General features: G+C 37.9%; 2 protein-coding genes and 3 long non-coding RNA genes across 5 annotated transcripts; 3 read left to right on the forward strand and 2 right to left on the reverse strand.

Moving 5' to 3' along the window:
• Positions 1-1,357: 1,357 nt before the first annotated feature.
• Positions 1,358-2,018, forward strand: LOC139198208 (uncharacterized). Its single transcript, XR_011583487.1, has 2 exons — positions 1,358-1,423; positions 1,677-2,018. It is a non-coding gene; the product is annotated as an uncharacterized lncRNA (long non-coding RNA).
• Positions 2,019-2,444: 426 nt separating this feature from the next.
• On the reverse strand, positions 2,445-5,316 carry LOC103441183 (pentatricopeptide repeat-containing protein At5g25630-like). The gene is made up of 4 exons (XM_029106968.2): positions 5,157-5,316; positions 4,769-4,865; positions 3,679-4,590; positions 2,445-3,586 (listed from the first exon to the last, which is right to left on the reverse strand). The coding sequence occupies exons 2-4, from the start codon at positions 4,844-4,846 to the stop codon at positions 2,693-2,695; spliced, it is 1,884 nt and encodes a 627-aa protein (XP_028962801.2). The 5' UTR covers positions 4,847-4,865; positions 5,157-5,316; the 3' UTR covers positions 2,445-2,692.
• Positions 5,317-12,625: 7,309 nt separating this feature from the next.
• On the forward strand, positions 12,626-14,971 carry LOC139198364 (uncharacterized). Its single transcript, XR_011583795.1, has 4 exons — positions 12,626-12,925; positions 14,295-14,368; positions 14,533-14,610; positions 14,711-14,971. It is a non-coding gene; the product is annotated as an uncharacterized lncRNA (long non-coding RNA).
• A 674-nt stretch (positions 14,972-15,645) lies between these two features.
• Positions 15,646-17,790, forward strand: LOC103410747 (uncharacterized). The gene is made up of 4 exons (XR_011583796.1): positions 15,646-15,753; positions 17,124-17,197; positions 17,362-17,439; positions 17,540-17,790. It is a non-coding gene; the product is annotated as an uncharacterized lncRNA (long non-coding RNA).
• A 2,285-nt stretch (positions 17,791-20,075) lies between these two features.
• LOC103410746 (pentatricopeptide repeat-containing protein At2g30780-like) lies at positions 20,076-22,331 on the reverse strand. Its single transcript, XM_008349417.4, has 2 exons — positions 21,974-22,331; positions 20,076-21,480 (listed from the first exon to the last, which is right to left on the reverse strand). Exons 1-2 carry the CDS (start codon positions 22,229-22,231, stop codon positions 20,491-20,493), a joined length of 1,248 nt encoding a protein of 415 aa, XP_008347639.3. The 5' UTR covers positions 22,232-22,331; the 3' UTR covers positions 20,076-20,490.
• Positions 22,332-22,757: the final 426 nt, after the last annotated feature.

A 22,757-nucleotide genomic window follows, 5' to 3' on the forward strand; every position in this document is an offset into this window, starting at 1 on the left:
CTACTACATGGTTTGTATCGTGCTTAACCAAGCCTGAAACTACAAATAAGCTTCAAGTGAAATTGATACATTACCTTGTGCATCTCCACTAGTTAAAGATACCACCTCTGGACGGAGGAAGAGTACTTCCCAAGAAGATGCCACATCTACCTATGAGACAGATAAGGCAAGTGAAGACATCAGAAGCCAATCATAGAGCGACACGTGTCAACATCGGAAGCCAATCACAACACGGCACATGTCAATGTCAGAACAAGGCTAGAAACTCTCTTCTATAAAAGGAGATCATTCTCCCAAAATATTTCCTAATGCCATTTGTACTAAATCATTCACTTGTACCCACTAAAGGAGAGCTTGAACCTATGTACTTGTGTAAACCCTTCACAATTAATGAGAACTCCTCTACTCCGTGGACGTAGCCAATCTGGATGAACCACGTACATCTTGTGTTTGCTCTCATGTCTCTATCCTTTTACATACTTATCCACACTAATGACCGAAGCAATCTAGCGAAGGTCACAAACTTAATATTTTCTGTTGTACCAAAGTCCTCATTGATTTTGTGCATTAACAATCCTTAAGTCCTTACCTTTTTGCATTGGTAATGGATGAGTTAACAGGACATATTCAAGATGTTATTCCTTGGTGTATGCTTTTCGCAGACGATATAGGGTTGATAGATGAAACTCAGGAAGGGGTAAATGCGAAGCTTAACCTTTGGAGAGAAGTGTTGGAATCTAAAAGTCTTCGCCTAAGCCGATCAAAGACAGAATATATGGAATACAAGCGGGATGGATGAAGTGGAAGAGTGCATCCGGCGTGTTGTGTGACTGTCGTATGCCACTGAAGCTCAAGGGAAAATTTTATAGGACGGCAATAAGGTCGGCAATGCTATATGGCACAGAATGTTGGGTGGTGAAGCATCAACACGTACACAAAATGGGTGTAGCGGAGATGAGGATGCTTCGTTGGAGGTGTGGGCTAACGAGAAAGGATGATATTAGGAATGAGTGGGTTGGACATGTGCAAAGAAGGCCTACTAACGCTCCAGTTCGAAGGTGTGACTACGGGACAGAGGTTCAAGGCCGAAAGGGTAGAGAAAGACGTAGGAAAACTTTGGAAGAGACCCTAAGAAAAGACTTAGAGTACTTGGATCTAACGGAGGACATGACACAAAACCGAGCGCAATGACGTTCTAGGATTCACATAGCCGACCCCACTTAGTGGGAAAAGGCTTTGTTATTGTTGTTGTTGTAGTGTCCTTGTCAAAGGTGATTTCCGATCTTGGAATTTTTGTATCTTTTTGACAGGATGAATCAGTTTATGCTTAACCAGTTAACCCTTCTTTTGAACAATGCAGATGTCTTGGGACTGGAGGAAGATCCTCGAAGTGCTTATATTGGGCCAATTTGTTATAGAAAAGGTGAGCTGAGATTTTCAGAACGCTGACCTTGTTGCTCCTCAAGTCCTTTTACAGTTTTGTCATAACTTGTGTCAGACTATCTGGTTTGACACAAAATTACAGTTCAGATATCTGTAGTTTTTTAGTTTACGTGTCTGCGTGTGTGTGCACGTTTATTTTGCGTTTTTCTTTATTTTTTCCAAGATCAAGTACATATTTGTGTACAGATTACCAATATGATTCTGTTTTTGTTGCTGTTTTTGGCAACAACTAGGTTATGGAAGCAGCCCATCCTTCTACTGCATTATCGGGATCCTTTGGCAGAAATTCGTTGATGAATGTCAATCACATTGCACATCTCTCGGGTGCTCTTGTTGGTGTTTTTCTGGTATGGATTGTCAGCAAGGTTCCTTCTGAACCCCCATCACAAGAAGGATCAAGTTTCCAAAGCAAAGCAATGAGAACTCGACTACAGTTCGATATTGGAACCACACTTATATGCTTGTATTGCAGCCGTTAATATCATGCTCACCATTGTGCTCTATTTTTTGTTGACCGTGTGTAAAATCTTCTGATGCTAATTTATTCAATACAAAATGGATAGAATTTTCCCCAATTGGGTCGATCGGGATCTGAACCAGATGCGTCTTCAGATATAAGCTTAATGTTTAGACCAATAGCCATGGGTCCGAAACCGCATCAAGAATGAATGAACAAAGGAAATTCTGAATGGCCCATAAGCACTTTTGTTGAAAGTGCTTTTTTATAAGGACGCTGAACTGAAAAGCGCTTGGAAGTGTTTTATAACCCAAAAACATTGAAAACTTTTTCTCAACCATGTTTGATTACCTAAAAGTGTTTTCGATCTTTCAAAAGTGCATTATCAGTATGCCCCTTAACATGCTACATTAAGCGTGTGAGAAAATGAATCCTCATTTTTTATGAAAATGATATTCTAAACTAATCTAAGCTACGGGAAATGGGACTCAAACTTTCGCCGTAAGAGGGCGGGCACACCACTCTGTCTACATTCACGAGACTCTTCTCTATAAAAAGCAGCAGCAGCATGATTTCTCTTCATGTTCTCAACTGCCAATAACTATATTGATGATTAATGTGGGAAGGTACAGGGTAGAACATTTCATTTACAACAAGTAATCAACATGCTCAAAAAGAAGCAAATTTCAATGAAAAGAAACACTTTCTCTTCACTATCTACAACATTTGTACGCTGAATTTTCTTCCGGGAGAATTCTATGATTTTGTTTACATCCAAATCGAATTGTTCCTTCAGTTCAAGAACACAACTGTACATTGCTGTGCAAACTGACCATACACACCAAGCTGGCCCTGAGATTGCTTCCTGCATATAATTGGCGATCGCTCCCCGAATTTACAATTATGCGACAGATACATAGACTTTGCAGCAAGCGATGACACGTCCAACGAGAAATCACCATCTCTTAAAACCATTCTTCCTTTTCTAGTTGCTGAAGCTGACCCCTTTTGATCACTTGCTACGGCTGAAGGTATCTGTAAAACATTGGGATGAAATGCACTTGCAGATCTCTTTTGATATATTTTCTCTAAGCTCTCAAATGGCTCCTCTCCTTTTTTAACCTGAGGGGTCTTTTCCATACTTTTCGCAGAACCGAGCATCCTGTTTGCCTCTTTTGTTAATCCAATTGAACACCAAGCGTCTGCAACAAGCGAGACAGTAGATTTCTCTGGCTGAACACCAAACTCTTTCATAATCTGGAGTATTTCTTCAGCTTTCCATGGCAGCTTTGCTTCTCCAAATCCCCATATTAGGGTCTCAAACGTCTTCAAATTGGGAGAAATACCGGACTCATACATCTTATCGAAAACTTTAATCGCATTCTCCATTCTGCCAGAACTGCACCATCCACTTATGATGGTTGTGAATATGACAACATTGGGACGAACTCCTGATTTGATCATGGTTGCCAATAGTTCTTCAGCTTTCTCGACTTCTTGAGCACGCACGTAACCTTTGGCAAGAATGCTGTATGCATGCCCATCAGGTTTTATGCCGGCCTTCACCATGTCGTCAAATATTTGCCTACACTTCTCCATAAACCCTGCCGTGCTCCATGCATTCATGATGGTGCTGAATGTTATCACATCTGGTTTGACCCCAAATTCTTCCATCAACTTCAGCACCTGCAAATTAACACACATTATTTGTGTCAATAATCAAAACAAACACCATTTCGTGCAATCAAATAGCTATGCGATTCTGTAGGTTAACTCGCCTGATCAACCCCATCTCTATCCATGGTGTCTACGAAACCTTTAACCAGCGAGTTAAAGACAACGATGTTCGGGCGCAGACCAAGATCTTTTATCCTGCGCATAAACCTTAAGGCCTCCTTCAACTTACCTTCCTTGCAATACCCGCTTATGATAATGCCACAAGTTCGCTCGTTCGGATACAACTTGTTGTTCTGCATCTCTAAAATCAGTCCTTCTGCCTGACTCGTCTCTCCATTTTGTGCATAAGCTGTTGCTAATGTGTTGTAAGTAACAGCATCGGGCCGCATTCCAGAAGCAACCATCTTATGCACCACGCTCCATGCCTCCGTGATGTTCTTCTTCTTACACCATGCTCTGACTAGTACATTATAAGTCCTGATATTCGGCTTCACATTTTCCTCTCGGGACATCATCTCTAGCACTTTCAAAGAATCCTCAGGCTTACCCGAAATCCCATACCCTTTGATCAATGTGTTATAAGTACTGGTAGTGGGTTTCAATCCACTCTCCTTCATCTTCCTAAACATTTTCATTGCTTCCTCTACGTTCCCGGATTCAGAAAATGCATTTATAACAGCATTGAAGAATATCAAATCAGGACTCAATCCATTCTCTTCTACCTGTGAAATAACAAAAGGAATGGACTCGAAACGCTTCTGGGCAGTCAAGGCAGCCAACAGTGTAGTGTATGATATCAGTGATGGCATGTGTCCTCCTTCAATCAAACCATTGAAAAGGGACTGAGCCTCCTGTGGCTTCCCTCTTTCCACCAAAATGTTCATTAGCCTAGTTCTCGAACGCACGATTCGACAACTCTCTTTGGCAATGCAGATAGCACAATGGGATTGTCTCAATGAATCATTAGACTTTGAAATCAGATGCAATTGATCCTTATCATCTGGGTAATTTCCCTGTTGGGTTAAAATTACAAAAAAATAAAAAAATAAAAAAATAAAAAAAAATAAAAATTTACTAAATCAAACCCTCTAAAAACTTCAACTGTAACAAATCAAGCAAAATAATTTCCAGTGATTAGAATCAAAGCAACACATAATCATATCATTAAGCTAATTAACAGAAAAAAGTTACCTTGATGGGTAACTCTTGGACCGTTCCATTTACAAAAGTGGCAGTCTTTTCTTCATTTTTGTTGCCTGATTCTCCCATATGGATGTTTATCTTTGCACTGAACAAAATACCAAGAACATAATATTAATTTTTTTAATAATTTTTTTAATTTTTTTTAGTTTTCACAATTTTGGTTTTCCGGGTAGAAAACAATCAGAAGACACCAGAAAATCAAAGCTTGGTTCTTCATGGTCAAATCAACTTGAACATTAAGGAAAAAGATTACTGAAAATATATAAGATTAACTCAAAAAATAACATCTTGGGCAATATAATACCAACTAATAATAAATTGTATGGAAATGTGGCATTTTGAATATTTCTTGAAGAGCCAGAGACAAAGGTTTCACCTTTTAGCTTGAGATTGCAGAAATTTGCAGGCAGCGGGAGAGAGAGTGTGTTGTTGGTGTTGCAGAGTTGTAAGGAATGAAAACACAAGGAGAAGATATAATCTAATCTCGGAGCGGGTGAGAGACAAAGCGATGGGATAAGGGGGACAAAGTGAGGCTCTAAACTCTCTTCCATTAAATTTTAAAAGAAAAAATAAATTCACAAAAATAAATTCACAAAAAAAAAAAAAAAAAAAAAAACCACCTGCGTAACAAGACTGCAGGTGTTTAGCAAGTTTATTATTTTTTTAAACATATATATTTTTTTTCCAAACAAAAAAAATTTAAAATAAAAAAAAACAAATTGTTACACGTGTCGCAGGAAAGAGCGTAGTAAAAGTGCAAGTGTGATCAATTTTATTATGATTTCTTTTGATACACATAATTAAACAGAGAATAATGAGAATCAGTTGTACATCGGTGCGTAAGCTAATGCAGTAATTCATGTTTGGACCCATAAGCAAGAACATTTATGTTAAAATAATTTTTGGCATGACATGATTGGGTAGGACTTGATTTTTTTTTTGGAATTTTAACGAAAAGCTCCCGGTACTGTTCATTTTAACGAAAAACCACATTTTTATACTAAAAAGTCAATCCTGGTACTATTCACTTTACCCTTTATTTTGTCCTTATCATTAAAATTCAAAGTTTTCAAATCCTTTTTATTAGTTTTTTTTTTTTTGGCAAACGGGTAGGAATTGATTTGATAGAACCCTAATTCGTAAAAGAAAGAAAGTGCAGAAAAAGGAAATAAAAGCAAAGAAATTGAAATTCATTAATTTCATTCATTCCTTTCTAATAAGGGTGCGTTTGTTGCATCGGATTCTTTCGGACTGGACTATCTAGGGACTATGGTGAACTGGCTTAGACTAGACTAAGTTGGACTGATTTAGTGAAGCATTTGGTGCAGTGTCAGACTAAGAAGCAGAATAATTAACAAACTCTAAAATTATATTATTTAATCCCTATCTTTTTTAATATGTTTTTATGAAAAGAGTTTTAACGAAACACTTCTGGTATAATAGGGAATTGTTATTGGCATTCATAAAATCTCATTCTACACTCCAAACTTTCTATATTTGGAAAAAAAATACACTTGTGAGGAGTGTAGAATGAGATTTTTGGAATATCAATAACACTTCCTGGTATAATATTATACTCTATATCTTTTTAATACTTTATTATTAATTTTAACTTTTTATTTTTTGTTTCTAGAACCCTCTTCATCTCTCCCTCTCCTCTCCCATTTTTTCTCCCTATCTATCTTCTTCCAACTCTAGAAGTTGGAGAGCTACAAGATGCACATCAAACAAATCTCTCTAATCCTGTTTGAATTCCAGTCTTAATCCATCTGGAAGAAAAAACGCAGAAGATGAAGACAAAAGCAAAACTGGATCCCGTTTGAAACCCAGATTGAATCCATCGAATCCCTCAAAATTACAGCCTCCTCCTCCCCCCCCCACAACCCTTGCACCCTTATCCCAGTTAACTACCACGACAGCCCAAGTCATAGATGACGAGAAAAACCAATCCTCATTGCCCTTTCCGACTTTTTAGGCTCGAATTCAGAAGCCATTGATACCCTGAAATCGTTTTTGCAGCAGAAGATGAAAACACGATGAAGACGACGAGGCGCTCAAGATCTTGTAACGCTTGGAGTGGATGTTCATAATAGAGAGGGTTCTCACTGAAATGGGAGGAAACGATGGGATGAAGAAACGGGACTACTAATCCCATCCTTTTGCATGGTATTAGTAGTGAAGCCCTTAACGAACACGAGTCCCGTTTAGTCTCATTAAACCTAGTCATTTACCTGCACCAAACAAGGGACTAGGACAGTTTCTAAGCCAATCCTAGCTAAGAAGGCCAAACAAACACGGCCTAAAGGTTCATAGCCTTATCACATTCAGTATAAGCCTAGAAGCATCTAAACCAATAATAACCCGAATACCCGACTATATATTGACCCGAACCTATTGGCCCATTAATAATTAAAGTAAGTTTTAGATTCCACATAGCATGTTCTAAGTTGGATTACTGACGCTAGAAATCGCACGATGGTGGCCAAGGGAGGCTAAAATGACTTTATAAGTCTTTCAGAGTCCCAAAAGTGTAGACTATCGTGACGTAGCCACCAGCGTCCTTTTTTTTTTTTTGGAAAAAAAGGAAAAAAAGAAAAGAAAAACATAATTGTGAAGTGTCCAGCCTAGCCTAGCCAACCATGTTTCCATACTTCACTGATTTTGTGTCTACGTAGGTGAATGATTCTACCACTTCTCTAATGAAACAAAAAGTATTTAGTAAAGTTGTCGCGCTACAACGCCATACACAAAAGGGTAAATATCACAAAACATTGGGTAAGACAAAATATAGGAGGAGGTTTATTTTTTGCGTGCCGATAAAGATGCCATGATATCTAGATGTTTTTACTGAAATTTTTCTCTTAATGAACAACGTAATCTAGACTTCCATAGTGAAGTTTTTTTTTTCCAACCAATGATAATGTATGAAATGATCAGTCTATCAATCACCATCACCATTGCAATCTACTTTTACCATGACAAATTTGCCATGCTGAGATCATGATCTTTTCTTGGAGAACATTGTCAGATAGCTACAATGGGCTTTAATATTGGGCTTGAATCAGTTCACTATGGGTTATGGGCCGGGTCCCCATACATTGGTCTTAGCTATAAGCCCACGGCTCTACGAACTCTGCTTAATGCAAAAGTACTTCATTCTTACCGCTATTGGCAAAATTCTCGTTTCCCTTCAGATTTTCATAAGAAAATGCCGCGAAGATTAAACATTCAGACTACTCTTCTTTCTTTGTAATTAACAATATTTTTTTCGTTAATCACAAAATAATCACCGTGATTAAAACCCGGATTCAAGATTCATTTGAATATTTAGCGCAATTGTAAATTCTCTTTGAATTTTGGAAATTTTTTTCTGGAGTGGGCAATTTCGGGTAAAATTAAAATTATGCATTACCCAAATGGTTATTTATCCTCAATTTTGCTGGTAAAATTCTTCCATTTCTTGCTATGTTTCAGTATTTGCTCAAATGGGTCTCTGGTATTCACCGTTTTCCTAGATGTATCTTTCTTGTTTTCTCCTACATTTGAAAATTTAGCTCGTTTTGTATTTGTCAATGTTTTTGAATTGTTGCCATGGAATTTGAAAAGAATTTCATTGTGCTTGTTGCTTTTTTAATCCTCAAGAAGTGTAGATTTTGTTGCTTAATGGGGTTAATGTGGCATTCCAGTTTCCTGATATGGTTCTTCATGTTTAGGAGAGCAACTTATGTAGAACGAGTTCACTTTGGTGTCCCTCTGCCATAGTCATTCGATTATTAGAGCGGGACGTTATGGTGGCGAGACAATTTTTGAGTTTGGTTTTATTATCTTTTGCAGGTATGAAGGTTTGGATTGATATATACGGTCAAGACTTCTTCTGCAGCGAAACTCATTTCGGTTTGTTGTTTCTAAAGTGGTGATTGATGGGTTCCTTTTTGGGCCATTGGATTTACTTGTGTTTTCACATACATTGGTTTTTCTACCGGAAAGAGTTTTCCTCAAATCAAGGAAGATGTGAAAAAGGATTTTCTACCAGCCTTTGTTTTGGAAGGAGGCGTATGGCCAATTGTGCAAGTAGTAAGTTTTCATTTTATACCTGTGAGATATCAGCTCCTCTATGTCAACTTCTTCTGCTTGTTGGATAGCTCCTTTTTGTCATAGTTCAAGCAACAACAGGACGCTCCATGGAAGCAATGGATGAAATCTTTAGTATATGTCAAAAAACTACAAATTCAGCTTTCGTTTGAGGCCTCGATGATTACAGTGCCCCATGTAAGAAAAGGAAAACAGTTGAGTGAAAAAACTGAGATACCTATTGGATGTGAATGTAAATACCATGTGCTGTGCACATGATATTAGATAGGAGTGTAAATGACATGTGATGTGCACATGGGATTAGTAGTTTACTCTCTAAGTCAATGTATTATAAGAGTTTAAAAGGGGCTTTTCCCTCCATGTATTGTAAGAGTGTAAAAATACAATTACAGAAAAGGAAATAAAAATTCTTTGAGATTCATAGCTTCTTCTCTAAACCTTTCTTCTTCTTTGTATAATTTGTGAGTTGTTCTTGATCTCTTCAATGTGTTAAGATGATACCAAGAGTCAGGTTCAATTGCGCGGTGTTCCCGATTCATGTTTTTCGCTGCTCCGATTACTGTTAAGGTGATATTTTTCTTGTAAATTTCTAATTAGTTGTTGAAGTTGGAATTTGTTTTGGGGATTTTGAAGGCTGATGCCATACAAGAATGTTGTTTGAAGAATTTGTTGATGAATTGCCTCAAGGTCGATGCCAAAGGTGTTGATTGTTTGCTTGTAAATGTGATGTGGATCTGAAGGCCGATGCTGATTATGTTGATGAATTAGTTAATTCTTGAAGTTCTTGATTTTTTAAGGCCGATGCCATATCTGAGTTTCTTTCATTCTTGATAATTTCTGAAGAATATATCGATTGTAGTTGGGTTTTTTTGAATTTTGTCATCTGGGTTTTTCTTACCAACATAAGAATGTCAATATTGTGCATTTGTTTCTATTGCTGGGTATTGAAGATTGTTGTTGCTGATCATCATGTCAAATTATGTGAAGATTGAAAGCTTGTTGGGTATGCTTACTATTAAGCTTATTGATGATAATTTCATAAAGTGGAATTTCCAGTTTTCGTCTGTTTTACGTGGCTATGATTTATTTGATCATTTCGACGGTAGGCTGTTGTGTAGTAGCCTGATGCTCGATGACCTGCTGTTGTGTGGTAACTTGCTGCTCGGTAATATGCTGCTGAGCAGTGGCTTACCGTTTGGTGGTGGGTGGTTGTTGCTCAGTTCCATAATCAAACATACAAACTTTATCACCTTGAAACTCCCCCTGAAATGAGGACTCAAAGGAACCAAAATAAATCTCCGTTTCATGAAAAATGACATCGGTAATGATAAACATTTTCTTGGTTCGAGGGTGATAGCATCGATAACCTTTCTAAGTAATAGCATACCCCATCAACACACATCGAAGTACTCGAGGTTCAAGTTTGTTTTGTCGTTATGAAGGGTGCACGTGGACGAAAGTCACGCAGCTAAGAACACGAGGGGAAAGGTTAGGGACTGGCGAGCAACTGAGCAGAGACATAAGAGTCCAAAATGATGTCTGAAACTCAAGAGTACTAGAGGGAAGCCGATTAATAAGGTAGGCAGCATACGTGAGGGCCTTACCCCAACAATATAAGGGAAGATGTGCCTCAAGAAGAGAAACACGAACCATTTCTAACAAGTGTCGATTCTTCTGTTCAGCCATCCAATTCTCAGTAAGACTTAGTTTAGAGAAAATGGATCATAACCTCTTCTTGAGTGTTATAGAGCTTGGATTTTAAATTTCCACTTCCGGGAGGTGATTCATTGGAACCTATACGTCCATAATGTTTGATGCATGAGACATTAACATTCCTATATCCGCGGATTGTCCTTTTGGGACATGGATCCATGTGGCGACATCATGCAACAGTTATGCTTTGGGAATGCAATAGTTTAGTAGTGCCATATTCTTCTTCTTTCGAATGACTGAATCTTTTGAGTCTGAGGGTCTACCACGCTTTAGGAGTGCAACAGATGAATCATTTGTTGCCACATTATTTTGTCCAACAGAGACATCAATTCTTGCAAACACATTTGCAGCTAATATATGTGATTTTATCACTTTCCATTGCATCATTAAATGCATCTGGCATTTGATTGGCAATACTTTGAAGATGAACAATTATTCTCACCTCATTTTCACATTGATTGCTGCGTGAATCAAAATAAGACAAAATGGGTACATCCCACAACAATTCTCATCGTTCTTTTGGAACGGTCTTTTCTCCCCCTAACGGCGGAAAAACTGTCTATTCAAAATGACAGTCCGCAAACCGTGCGGTAAACTTATCCCCAGTCAAGGATTCCAAATATTGAATGATATATGGTAAATCAAATCCAACATAAATTTCTAGTTTGCGTTGATGCCTCATTTTAGTACGTTGTGGCAATGCAATAGGTACATAGATAACACAACTAAAAACTCGTAAATGTGTAATGTTTGTCACGTAAACATGAATTGTACTGAGAAGTATTGATGGTTGGCACTAGGTCTCAACCAAACTAATAATGCATCATGTAAAATGGCATCTCCCCATGTAGAAACTGACAATTTCTTTTTCATGAGCAAAGTGCATTAATCAATTTCATCCGCTTAATAAATGCTTCTGCTAAACATTTTTTAGTATGGACATGAGGAACATGATGTTCAACATCAATGCCCAGTGACATGCAATAGTCATAAAAAATTTGAAACGTAAACACTCATGGATTATATCATCATTTACATGAATCAAGGAACTTCTAGTCCTTATTTAATAGTTTGTGGACTGAGACTTTTATGGCTTTATTACAATTAAGTTGTGGCACTGCGACACTTCAAACTTATGGTACTCATCAAGGAACCTCATGTCTGATCTTGAGGTCAGGGAACTTCATGTCCAATCTTTTTGTATGATGATGATCAAGGAAATTCAGGTCCGTTCTTTTTACATGGTGGAACTTCGGGTCCAATCATTTTATATGATGAGGATCAAGAAACTGCAAGTTCTGATCTGATCAAGGAATTTCGGGTCCTGTATATACTTATCATAACAAAAAGAAGTACAATAAATAAACTAAAGTAATATGCGGTAATTCCAGCCATGGTAAATAAATTTCTTTTAAGTAAATAAAACTTGTGACAAAGACTTTAATTCAACACCATTCACATAAATAAATCAAAACTTAAAGCAAAGGGCGATAATTCCACTTACTGTAAATAAATTACTTTTAAGTATATGAAACTTTTGAAAGGGCTTTAAACCATCACCATTCACATAAAACAAAAGTATTAGACCCTTTTAATAAAGAAATGGACCGACGAGTCCATTTTGAATATCATCATTTTCTTTTTTCTTCTTTTCACATGGGGCCAATGCACTATTCCAAAACCTTTTTCTATTTCTTTTTTCTTCTTTTCACATGGTGCCGATGCACCATTCCAAAACCTTTTTCTATTTTTTTTCTTCTTCTTTTCACATGGTGCGTTGGGACCATGTGAAAAAAAGAAGAAAAAAAATAGAAAAAGGTATTGGAATGGTGCATCGGCACCATGTGAAAAGAAGAAAAAAAAAAAGGTTTTGAAATGGTGCGTTGGCACCATGTGAAAAGAGGAAAAAAAAATGACGATATTCAAAATGGACCCACCAGTGCACTTCTTTATTAAAAGGGTCTGATATTTTTGTTTTATGTGAATATTGTTGGTTTAAAGTCTTTTCTTTTGTTTCATTCCTTTTATTTTATTTTTACAACTCTTTGGGTCCGTTTGTTTGACCGGATTAGGGAGGACTGGACTGGACTGGACTGTAGTCCCTTGTTTGGTCTGTACCAGGATTAGGTTTAATGGGATTAGGTCTGACTCGCTAGGATTAAACCCCTCACTGGGAGTTCTAAGCGAAGCACCCCGATCACCCCCGGACTCGTAAGACCTCTGCGCTCCTGCAAGAGAGAACCTCGCTCAACCTCGATCCTCGCCGTGCTCCCTCCTTGCCCTGCTCCCTCATCGTCGTCCTCCTCATCCTCATCTCTGCATCCTGCTCGCCCTCATCTGGTAAACTTCAAATCCGACATTATTTCTTCGATTTTTTTTGCAGATCGTGATATTACTGGGCTTTATTTGATTTAGGTGTTTTGGGTTTGATAAATTTTCAATTATAAACCTCTGCACTTGAACAAATTAGGGTTTTGATTTTTAGGGTCAAATTGAGATTAGAATTTTCAATCATAGCTTGTCGTTGCTCTGGGCTTCGATTGATGGTTGATACATGCTTTTTAAGTTTGTATATCTTTTGATTCTGGTTTTCTAGGGTCTGTAGGTTTTAGATTTTAATTTCTTAACCAGTCAATTGTTGATTTGGATTATAAGTTACAAAACATTGTTGAGTTATTGCAAACACAAATGTATACACAAACGATCCTGGCTATATTACGCCAACAATCAGGGGTTTCCCTATCATATGTTGCCAGAGCGTATTCAAACAATCTGTTTTGTTTGGCTGTCCAAGTCGAATTGGAGTGTGGGGAAGATAGCTTGCTAGGTGCCATGATTACTTGTCATGATTACTGCTACTTGCAGATCAATCCTCTTGGCCTTCTTTCAGGCTTCTCCACTGAGCCCTGTAGTTATCTTTCATGCTTGAAAGTAACTGATAGAAAGTAAATATGTAATATGTACCATTGATGGGAACTATTTGTGACACTAGACTTCATATGGAACACTATCCAACCTTATTTGGTTGACAATCACTGCTTAGTCTTAAATTGAAGCCAGTCAGGTGAGGAGTGGTTTCTTCCTTATTCTCTCTTCTGGGTTGGCAGTGGCACGAAATAAGATTGCTTCTGATTGCTCAATATCTGTTCCATCTCTTTCCCAAATGGCAGCTGCTTAGCCTCTCTCTCCATCTGCTTCATTATGTTGTCCTCTTGGCCTGCATGTTTAACGTACAAGCAGAGTACAAACAAGGGACTTTTAGAAAAGTTAACCCTTTCTTTAGCACATTAAGGCCTTGTTTAATTTGATGGCATATTGGATTGGACCAAATAAACCACTAAAAATTCAGTATATGTTGATTCAAAACGCAGCAGTCAACTTTTCGAACCTTGTTCAAGTTGAAAGTTCTGTATTAAAGTTTCTTACTTGTTCATAATTTTACAGTCAACATTTTTAGAGTGATGATGCGTGTGTTTTCCAAATTGTCTGACTGCTAACTCTGCATCTTGAATCCAAGTTTTGACTTGCGTTCTTATTCCGGCATTCGGACTTTTATTTTTCTTATTGTACATAGTTTATTATTTTATGTTGATGTTCAAATTGCTTGTTTGTGATTCTAAACATAGAATTTAAACTTTAATTCCCTGAATCTGGTCATTTGCTCTTTTTGTTGTCATTTTATAACTGAAAAGTAATATCATACATGCAGAGGCTTGATTTTTTATCGGAGAGGATTCTTTCATTAGCTTTTGATGTGATTTCATCTCTGTTGAAACAGGGCCTGTAAGTTTTCTGATTAGTAAGTTTTACTGAATAAAGATCACCAAAATTCTGCCAACTTCATTCGTTAGGAAGTGGAACTTTGGATGTTGCTGGATCACAATTTGTTACTTGTTCAATCCACTCCTCTTAATTGGTTTTTTTTTTCTTCTTTAATCGTAAATCAGGGATGGAGAATAGTTTCTCCACATTTTTCATCTCTGTTGGACTCTGCAATCTTTCAAGCATTGGTAATGAATGAAAAGGTAAATTTCATTATCAGAAAAAAATGGGAAACATATATATTTTGAAACCTGAAGTTATAAGTTGAACTAACTCCTGTTTTTCTGGCAATTTTTCAAGTAGGATATCGTAGTGTGGGAAGAAGATGCAGATGAGTACATACGAAAGAATCTTCCATCTGACATAGTATGGAAAGTTTATACCACATTTAGTGTGTGATATGTAAGACATTTTATATAGGTATGAGGTATTACTACCAGTTGCATACTATGTGTGTAATATATGCGGCGTTGTCTTATGCTTAAGTGCTCTGCCTAAGATGTAAAATTGATGGGGTCTATTAGAATTGAACCATATTCGCCTTTTGGATTGCACGCCTGAGAATTCTGTCCATTTTTTTATCTTTCATGTAAAATACTTGACTTTTAGTGGAAACGAATGCATGCTTATTTATCATGAATGAATACGTAAGGTATGAGCCTTGCTCATATTTTGACATATAATTATCAACACACAAGAAAATTTGGAACAATGCTACTTTTGAATCATGTATGTTTCTTTCATTGGCAAGAAAATTTGGTTTTTGTATTTTTATTGAGTCTCACTCTCATCCTATATTATTAATTTTAATAATATCTGTAATAAAAAAACAATTAAAATAGAACAATAATGTAGTTCTAGTCTGAGCAAACACCAAACTGGTGAACAATATTGTTTTCATTATCCTGCTTCTTAGTCCGACACTGCACCAAACGCTTCACTAAGCTAGTCCAGCTTAGTCTAGTCTAAGCCAGTCCAGCTTAGTCCTTGCAGCTAGTCCAGTCCGAGACAGTCCGGTGCAACAAACGCACCCTTTTGGGTCCGTTTGTTTGACCGGATTAGGGAGGACTGGACTGGACTGGACTGTAGTCCCTTGTTTGGTCTGTACCAGGATTAGGTTTAATGGGATTAGGTCTGACTCGCTAGGATTAAACCCCTCACTGGGAGTTCTAAGCGAAGCACCCCGATCACCCCCGGACTCGTAAGACCTCTGCGCTCCTGCGCTCCTGCGCTCCTGCAAGAGAGAACCTCGCTCAACCTCGATCCTCGCCGTGCTCCCTCCTTGCCCTGCTCCCTCATCGTCGTCCTCCTCATCCTCATCTCTGCATCCTGCTCGCCCTCATCTGGTAAACTTCAAATCCGACATTATTTCTTCGATTTTTTTTTGCAGATCGTGATATTACTGGGCTTTATTTGATTTAGGTGTTTTGGGTTTGATAAATTTTCAATTATAAACCTCTGCACTTGAACAAATTAGGGTTTTGATTTTTAGGGTCAAATTGAGATTAGAATTTTCAATCATAGCTTGCCGTTGCTCTGGGCTTCGATTGATGGTTGATACATGCTTTTTAAGTTTGTATATCTTTTGATTCTGGTTTTCTAGGGTCTGTAGGTTTTAGATTTTAATTTCTTAACCAGTCAATTGTTGATTTGGATTATAAGTTACAAAACATTGTTGAGTTATTGCAAACACAAATGTATACACAAACGATCCTGGCTATATTACGCCAACAATCAGGGGTTTCCCTATCATATGTTGCCAGAGCGTATTCAAACAATCTGTTTTGTTTGGCTGTCCAAGTCGAATTGGAGTGTGGGGAAGATAGCTTGCTAGGTGCCATGATTACTTGTCATGATTACTGCTACTTGCAGATCAATCCTCTTGGCCTTCTTTCAGGCTTCTCCACTGAGCCCTGTAGTTATCTTTCATGCTTGAAAGTAACTGATAGAAAGTAAATATGTAATATGTACCATTGATGGGAACTATTTGTGACACTAGACTTCATATGGAACACTATCCAACCTTATTTGGTTGACAATCACTGCTTAGTCTTAAATTGAAGCCAGTCAGGTAAGGAGTGGTTTCTTCCTTATTCTCTCTTCTGGGTTGGCAGTGGCACGAAATAAGATTGCTTCTGATTGCTCAATATCTGTTCCATCTCTTTCCCAAATGGCAGCTGCTTAGCCTCTCTCTCCATCTGCTTCATTATGTTGTCCTCTTGGCCTGCATGTTTAACGTACAAGCAGAGTACAAACAAGGGACTTTTAGAAAAGTTAACCCTTTCTTTAGCACATTAAGGCCTTGTTTAATTTGATGGCATATTGGATTGGACCAAATAAACCACTAAAAATTCAGTATATGTTGATTCAAAACGCAGCAGTCAACTTTTCGAACCTTGTTCAAGTTGAAAGTTCTGTATTAAAGTTTCTTACTTGTTCATAATTTTACAGTCAACATTTTTAGAGTGATGATGCGTGTGTTTTCCAAATTGTCTGACTGCTAACTCTGCATCTTGAATCCAAGTTTTGACTTGCGTTCTTATTCCGGCATTCGGACTTTTATTTTTCTTATTGTACATAGTTTATTATTTTATGTTGATGTTCAAATTGCTTGTTTGTGATTCTAAACATAGAATTTAAACTTTAATTCCCTGAATCTGGTCATTTGCTCTTTTTGTTGTCATTTTATAACTGAAAAGTAATATCATACATGCAGAGGCTTGATTTTTTATCGGAGAGGATTCTTTCATTAGCTTTTGATGTGATTTCATCTCTGTTGAAACAGGGCCTGTAAGTTTTCTGATTAGTAAGTTTTACTGAATAAAGATCACCAAAATTCTGCCAACTTCATTCGTTAGGAAGTGGAACTTTGGATGTTGCTGGATCACAATTTGTTACTTGTTCAATCCACTCCTCTTAATTGGTTTTTTTTTTCTTCTTTAATCGTAAATCAGGGATGGAGAATAGTTTCTCCACATTTTTCATCTCTGTTGGACTCTGCAATCTTTCAAGCATTGGTAATGAATGAAAAGGTAAATTTCATTATCAGAAAAAAATGGGAAACATATATATTTTGAAACCTGAAGTTATAAGTTGAACTAACTCCTGTTTTTCTGGCAATTTTTCAAGTAGGATATCGTAGTGTGGGAAGAAGATGCAGATGAGTACATACGAAAGAATCTTCCATCTGACATAGTATGGAAAGTTTATACCACATTTAGTGTGTGATATGTAAGACATTTTATATAGGTATGAGGTATTACTACCAGTTGCATACTATGTGTGTAATATATGCGGCGTTGTCTTATGCTTAAGTGCTCTGCCTAAGATGTAAAATTGATGGGGTCTATTAGAATTGAACCATATTCGCCTTTTGGATTGCACGCCTGAGAATTCTGTCCATTTTTTTATCTTTCATGTAAAATACTTGACTTTTAGTGGAAACGAATGCATGCTTATTTATCATGAATGAATACGTAAGGTATGAGCCTTGCTCATATTTTGACATATAATTATCAACACACAAGAAAATTTGGAACAATGCTACTTTTGAATCATGTATGTTTCTTTCATTGGCAAGAAAATTTGGTTTTTGTATTTTTATTGAGTCTCACTCTCATCCTATATTATTAATTTTAATAATATCTGTAATAAAAAAACAATTAAAATAGAACAATAATGTAGTTCTAGTCTGAGCAAACACCAAACTGGTGAACAATATTGTTTTCATTATCCTGCTTCTTAGTCCGACACTGCACCAAACGCTTCACTAAGCTAGTCCAGCTTAGTCTAGTCTAAGCCAGTCCAGCTTAGTCCTTGCAGCTAGTCCAGTCCGAGACAGTCCGGTGCAACAAACGCACCCTTTAAGTCTTTTTAGTTACTCAAGAAGTGATAGTAATAATAAGTCTCAATTTGTGTTCCTCCTCCGGTGAGTTTCGAAAAAGTCGAAACGGTTCCCATAAGTTTTGGAGTCAAGAGTAGTGTCTGCAACTTATGAGAAGATCAAACCGTTAGATTTAGCTCAAATTTTAGTATGATATGGATAAGAGGATACCAAACAACTTTCTTGAAGAAACAGTTTTGATCTGAGCTACTAAAAATGGAGTTTCGGTACTCATAAGATGGATGTCGAGTTTTTTGCTGAATTGAAAACTGGGTTGGTGTTTCAGACATCTGCAACGATCGCACCGTTAGAATTTTCTGAAAATTTGATATGTTATAGGTACTAAGCAGATGAACAACTTTCAAGAAGAAAGTATTTCAATCTGAGGTCAGCAAGTTGGAGTTCAGAGGCCGTTTACATAGCTGTCAGATTTTCTACGGATTTTGAGTCTGTACCCTTTTGCTTCTGCAAAGGATGACATACAGTTATACAACAAGATATATAGTTGCTTCAAGAAAATCAGTAGTACAGAGATTTGAAGATGAAATGAAAAGATTTTCTTATCTGTGAGATTTCAGCTGACAGAGGTGAGAGGTAGGTAGTGCTTCACCGGATTTGTGGCGTTGTGCTTTCCACTGACACGAGAACTTCTCGTGCTGATAACGTGTTGTAAAATCGACAGTATGTGTGCAGTAGAATAAAAGTAAATAAGACACAATATTTACGAGGTTCCTCTACAGTCAGTGTGACTGGAGTACGTTCTCGGGGCAGCAGTGATGCTTTTATTTATAATCTAGAATAATAGGAGTACAAAAATAACTCTCTATACTCTCATCTCTTCTTCCTCTCTTTTCTTTCCCCTTCCTCTTTCTTTCTTCCGTTTGTTTTGTGTGTGTGCTCTCCTCCTTCTCATTCACTTTATAGGCAAAGAAATCACTATTTATATGGGTCATCCACGTATTATTTATAACATATAGGACGTAATTGAGGAGAGCCCGTGAACGAAATTTTAATTATTTTTTAATAAATTTCTTCCAACTAATCTTCCAACGAAACTCTCACTTACTTTACTTTTATATATGAATGGGGAAGCAGCATGTGATCAGTAAGACAGTAACTAGATGCTGTTGTTGTTGGTGGTGTTGGAAGTGGAAATCCCGTTCACCTTCCATTGTCTCACTAGGGCTATATAGGCCGCTACGAGTTGATATGGGAAAAGAGCTTGGGTGGACAACATCACGATAACGTTATTCGTACGACAATTCTCACAATATAAAATTCAATGTATTCTACGTTTTAATAGAGAGAACCTTTGATAGAGGTGTCATGCGATCCGGAGTATAAGACAAGCTAATAAAACGTTGCCACAGTGATATTTATGAAGCCAAACCAACTGAACATCGTTAGGGTTTGTGCATGTTTGTGAGGGGGAAATGGAATCCATTGCCCCATTGAGATTTTTCTGCAACCAGATTCCATGCATGCTCGCTCTATGTGAGAGCTAACCTAATAAAGCAGTCATGCCGAAGTCTCCCTTTTGATATAGGTGCCCATATCAGATAGTTGAGTCTATAGACTTCAATCATAAAAGTCATTAGGCACCCATCACTCACCCATTCAGTGTTTATCCTTAAGCTCTCTTCATTTGTAAGTAAGAAGTTTTAAGTTCGATTCTTGCCAAAGGTAAATTTGAACCACATTATTGCTAACCTATTGTGAGGCTAAACACATCCCCTCTCCGTTAATGTAGATAATATCATTTGTGAAAAAAAAAGTCTCTTCGACTTCTCAAAGTCTCAAATTCAGATTGAACAAATTTGCATACGGGGCCACTAGTGGGGGACCCACAAAAATTTCACGTACAAGTTGACTGACTTTTCTTGCTGGCACTGTTTCTACTGGGAGATGCTCCAATTAATAAGAAGATACAAAGGAAGATGTAAAAGTAGGGCAGATGACAACAATGCTTGCTTGGTTCCCAGGATTTAGGTTACAAGAGTTGGATGCTGTCTTTCTTCTTGGAGTACTCGTCTTTCATCCCGGATCAAAATCTAATATGTTTCTTTCCGTTCCTCGCAAGCCACTGAGTTCTCCGAAACAAGAGATCAAAAAGATTGTCCTCGTTTTTTCAACTGAGTCGCCAGTGTTACACCGTTGGAATACTTCGAGTAAACTAGAGTATGTATAGGATACACCGGCGCTAAAACCCTTTTTCAGCTAATTTCATGTCATTCAACCTGTCAGATAATCCTGCTCTTCGATAGCCGGCAACCAACAGATCATAAGTTGATTTCGTAAGTTCATAAGAACCCTCAATACGTTCCAAAAACAACTCCAGCCTGTCATGAGCCGAGCACCTGAAGTACGAACAGATTACCTTTTCGACATCATCCTGATGTTTAAATGACAATCCTTGCTTCAACATCCTCCCAACAGAGTACTCTACATCATCCAATCTATCCAATGCGGCATTCAACCGTATAATTCCACAGTGGACCAGCAACAGAACTTCCGAAACTTGATTGGCCTCCGTAAGAATTACAAGCAACTCCTCCAATTTCTCCACCATCTTAAGTTCAATGTACAATCCCACAACCATCTCAGCCATCTTCTCGTTGATCTTCAATCCGGCATCTAACACTATCTTCAAAAAGTCTATTACTAAATCAAAGTTTCTCCGTTTACAAATCCCTTCCACCATACTTTCCAATACGGGCAAGCTTGGCATGTGCCCTGATAACACCATTTCTTCATAGAACCCATCACCCAACTCAAAATTGTTTGATTTAATGCAACCCGAAATCAGATATTCATAGGTTTGAACACCAGAAGTGAATCCGGCAGCCTTCTTGGCCGAGTACCAAGCTTGCAAAGAATCAGCATTGCCCAACTTTGAGAATGCAAACATGAACGCATCATATGTGTCGGAATCGGGTTTAAATCCCTCCGAGCTCTTCATTATCTCAAATAGGCTTAAAGCTGTCAACACATTACCGGAAGAGAAGCAAACATGTATAAGGGAGTTGAAAACGGCAGAAGTGGGTTTGATTCCATTAGCCTCCATAGAAGAAAACACTTGCATTGCAAGTGGGAGATTGTGAATTTTTCCACACAGAGATATCAGCTCGGAGTAACGATCATGATATCTCTCGTTCGCCCCGAGCAACTTCTCCAGTTTCCACTCCAAAACCTGACTAATCAAACAATGCGCAGACATATATAAGTAGAAGTTGTTTTCAATCTTCTTGCCAACCAAGAAAAATGCAAATTATCCAATTAGACTAATCAATCACAGTGCCTGTTTGAAAGTGCTTTTACTAAAGCCCTCTTAGATAACCAAAATCGTTTATGGCAATGTTTGTCACAGATTTTTTTTGCTACTTATGGATTGTAAAATATTAGAAATTGTTTCCACTCCACGTGCTTCCAATAAAAGCACTTCCAGTAAAAGCGCGTATGAACATAAAACCTTTCGTTTCCAAACGAATGCTACTTTCTTATGGGCATTCCGTAAAAGCCCAATCGAGTTGAGTTCTGGACTCATTTCCCCACTTAAACAACATAAACCATTTCATTTTCTATTGATTTTCTCAGCAACCAAACACCGGGTGAGAAAATACAAACACTTCTCAAGAATCTAACTTTGAGCTACAACTACCCTAGTTAAGGAGCGGTAACATTACCAATCGGGATTTCTCGGGAGAGGAAGAAGAAGCGAGAGAACTGACGAGGGATTCCCAGGAAAAATCCGAGCTTTGGAGGGCGGAGAATTCATCGGAAGAGAGTAAGGATTTGATGCGTGAATTGGGTTCCTCCACCAACCTCCCAAGAAGAAAGCTTGTTTGGTTGCTCAGCCAACGCCGAGAGTGAGGGCTACTCGCCGAAGCCTTGTGCTTTAAACCCCTTCTCGCAGCCGATAAAACTCGGCAGACCAACGCCATGGCTCTGTTAGTTCCTCTACTCTACTGGAAAGTCGGAAGAAAACCAACTCAGATAAGCACCGGAGGTGCAGGCCCAAGCCCAAGTCCGACACAGGCCCAAGCCAAATCTTTCACCTACCGATGACAATGTGGGGCAGCGGAGTGGGGTAAGGGAAACGATTTTTGCACATTTGTTTTCGCTTTTAAGATATGGAAGTGTTATTGGCACTCCAAAAATCTCATTTTACACTCCTCATAAATGTATTTTTCTTTCTAAATATAGAAAGTTTGGAGTGTAGAATGAGAAATTTGGAGTGCTAATAACAATTCCCTTAAGATAACCTTGTATGTTTTTGTTTCCAAATTAAACAAATTAGCCGATAAAAAGCTATATGATAGCACCCAAATTTTTTTGATTCGGCAGTTCAACACAACAGAAAAGGCAAAAGACTAAGGTAAACGAAGTTTCTCCAAAATAAAGATCATGATGTAGTGCTAAGGTGCAAGGACACCGGCTATCTACATGCGTGCGAGTCAAACGAGGTTG

The sequence above is a fragment of the Malus domestica genome, chromosome 08 (assembly GCF_042453785.1).
Source record: "Malus domestica chromosome 08, GDT2T_hap1".
In the NCBI taxonomy this organism is placed as follows: Eukaryota; Viridiplantae; Streptophyta; class Magnoliopsida; order Rosales; family Rosaceae; genus Malus; species Malus domestica.

Excerpts from the sequence above, each read along its gene's own strand:
- LOC103441183 (XM_029106968.2), bottom strand. The coding sequence starts at position 4,846 with ATGGGAGAATCAGGCAACAAAAATGAAGAAAAGACTGCCACTTTTGTA. Across the intron at positions 4,591-4,768 it reads TCCAAGAGTTACCCATCAAG|GGAAATTACCCAGATGATAA; the intron begins GTAACTTTTTTC and ends TTAACCCAACAG. Across the intron at positions 3,587-3,678 it reads ATAGAGATGGGGTTGATCAG|GTGCTGAAGTTGATGGAAGA; the intron begins GCGAGTTAACCT and ends GTTAATTTGCAG.
- LOC103410746 (XM_008349417.4), bottom strand. The coding sequence starts at position 22,231 with ATGGCGTTGGTCTGCCGAGTTTTATCGGCTGCGAGAAGGGGTTTAAAG. Across the intron at positions 21,481-21,973 it reads CTCCCGAGAAATCCCGATTG|GTTTTGGAGTGGAAACTGGA; the intron begins GTAATGTTACCG and ends TTGATTAGTCAG.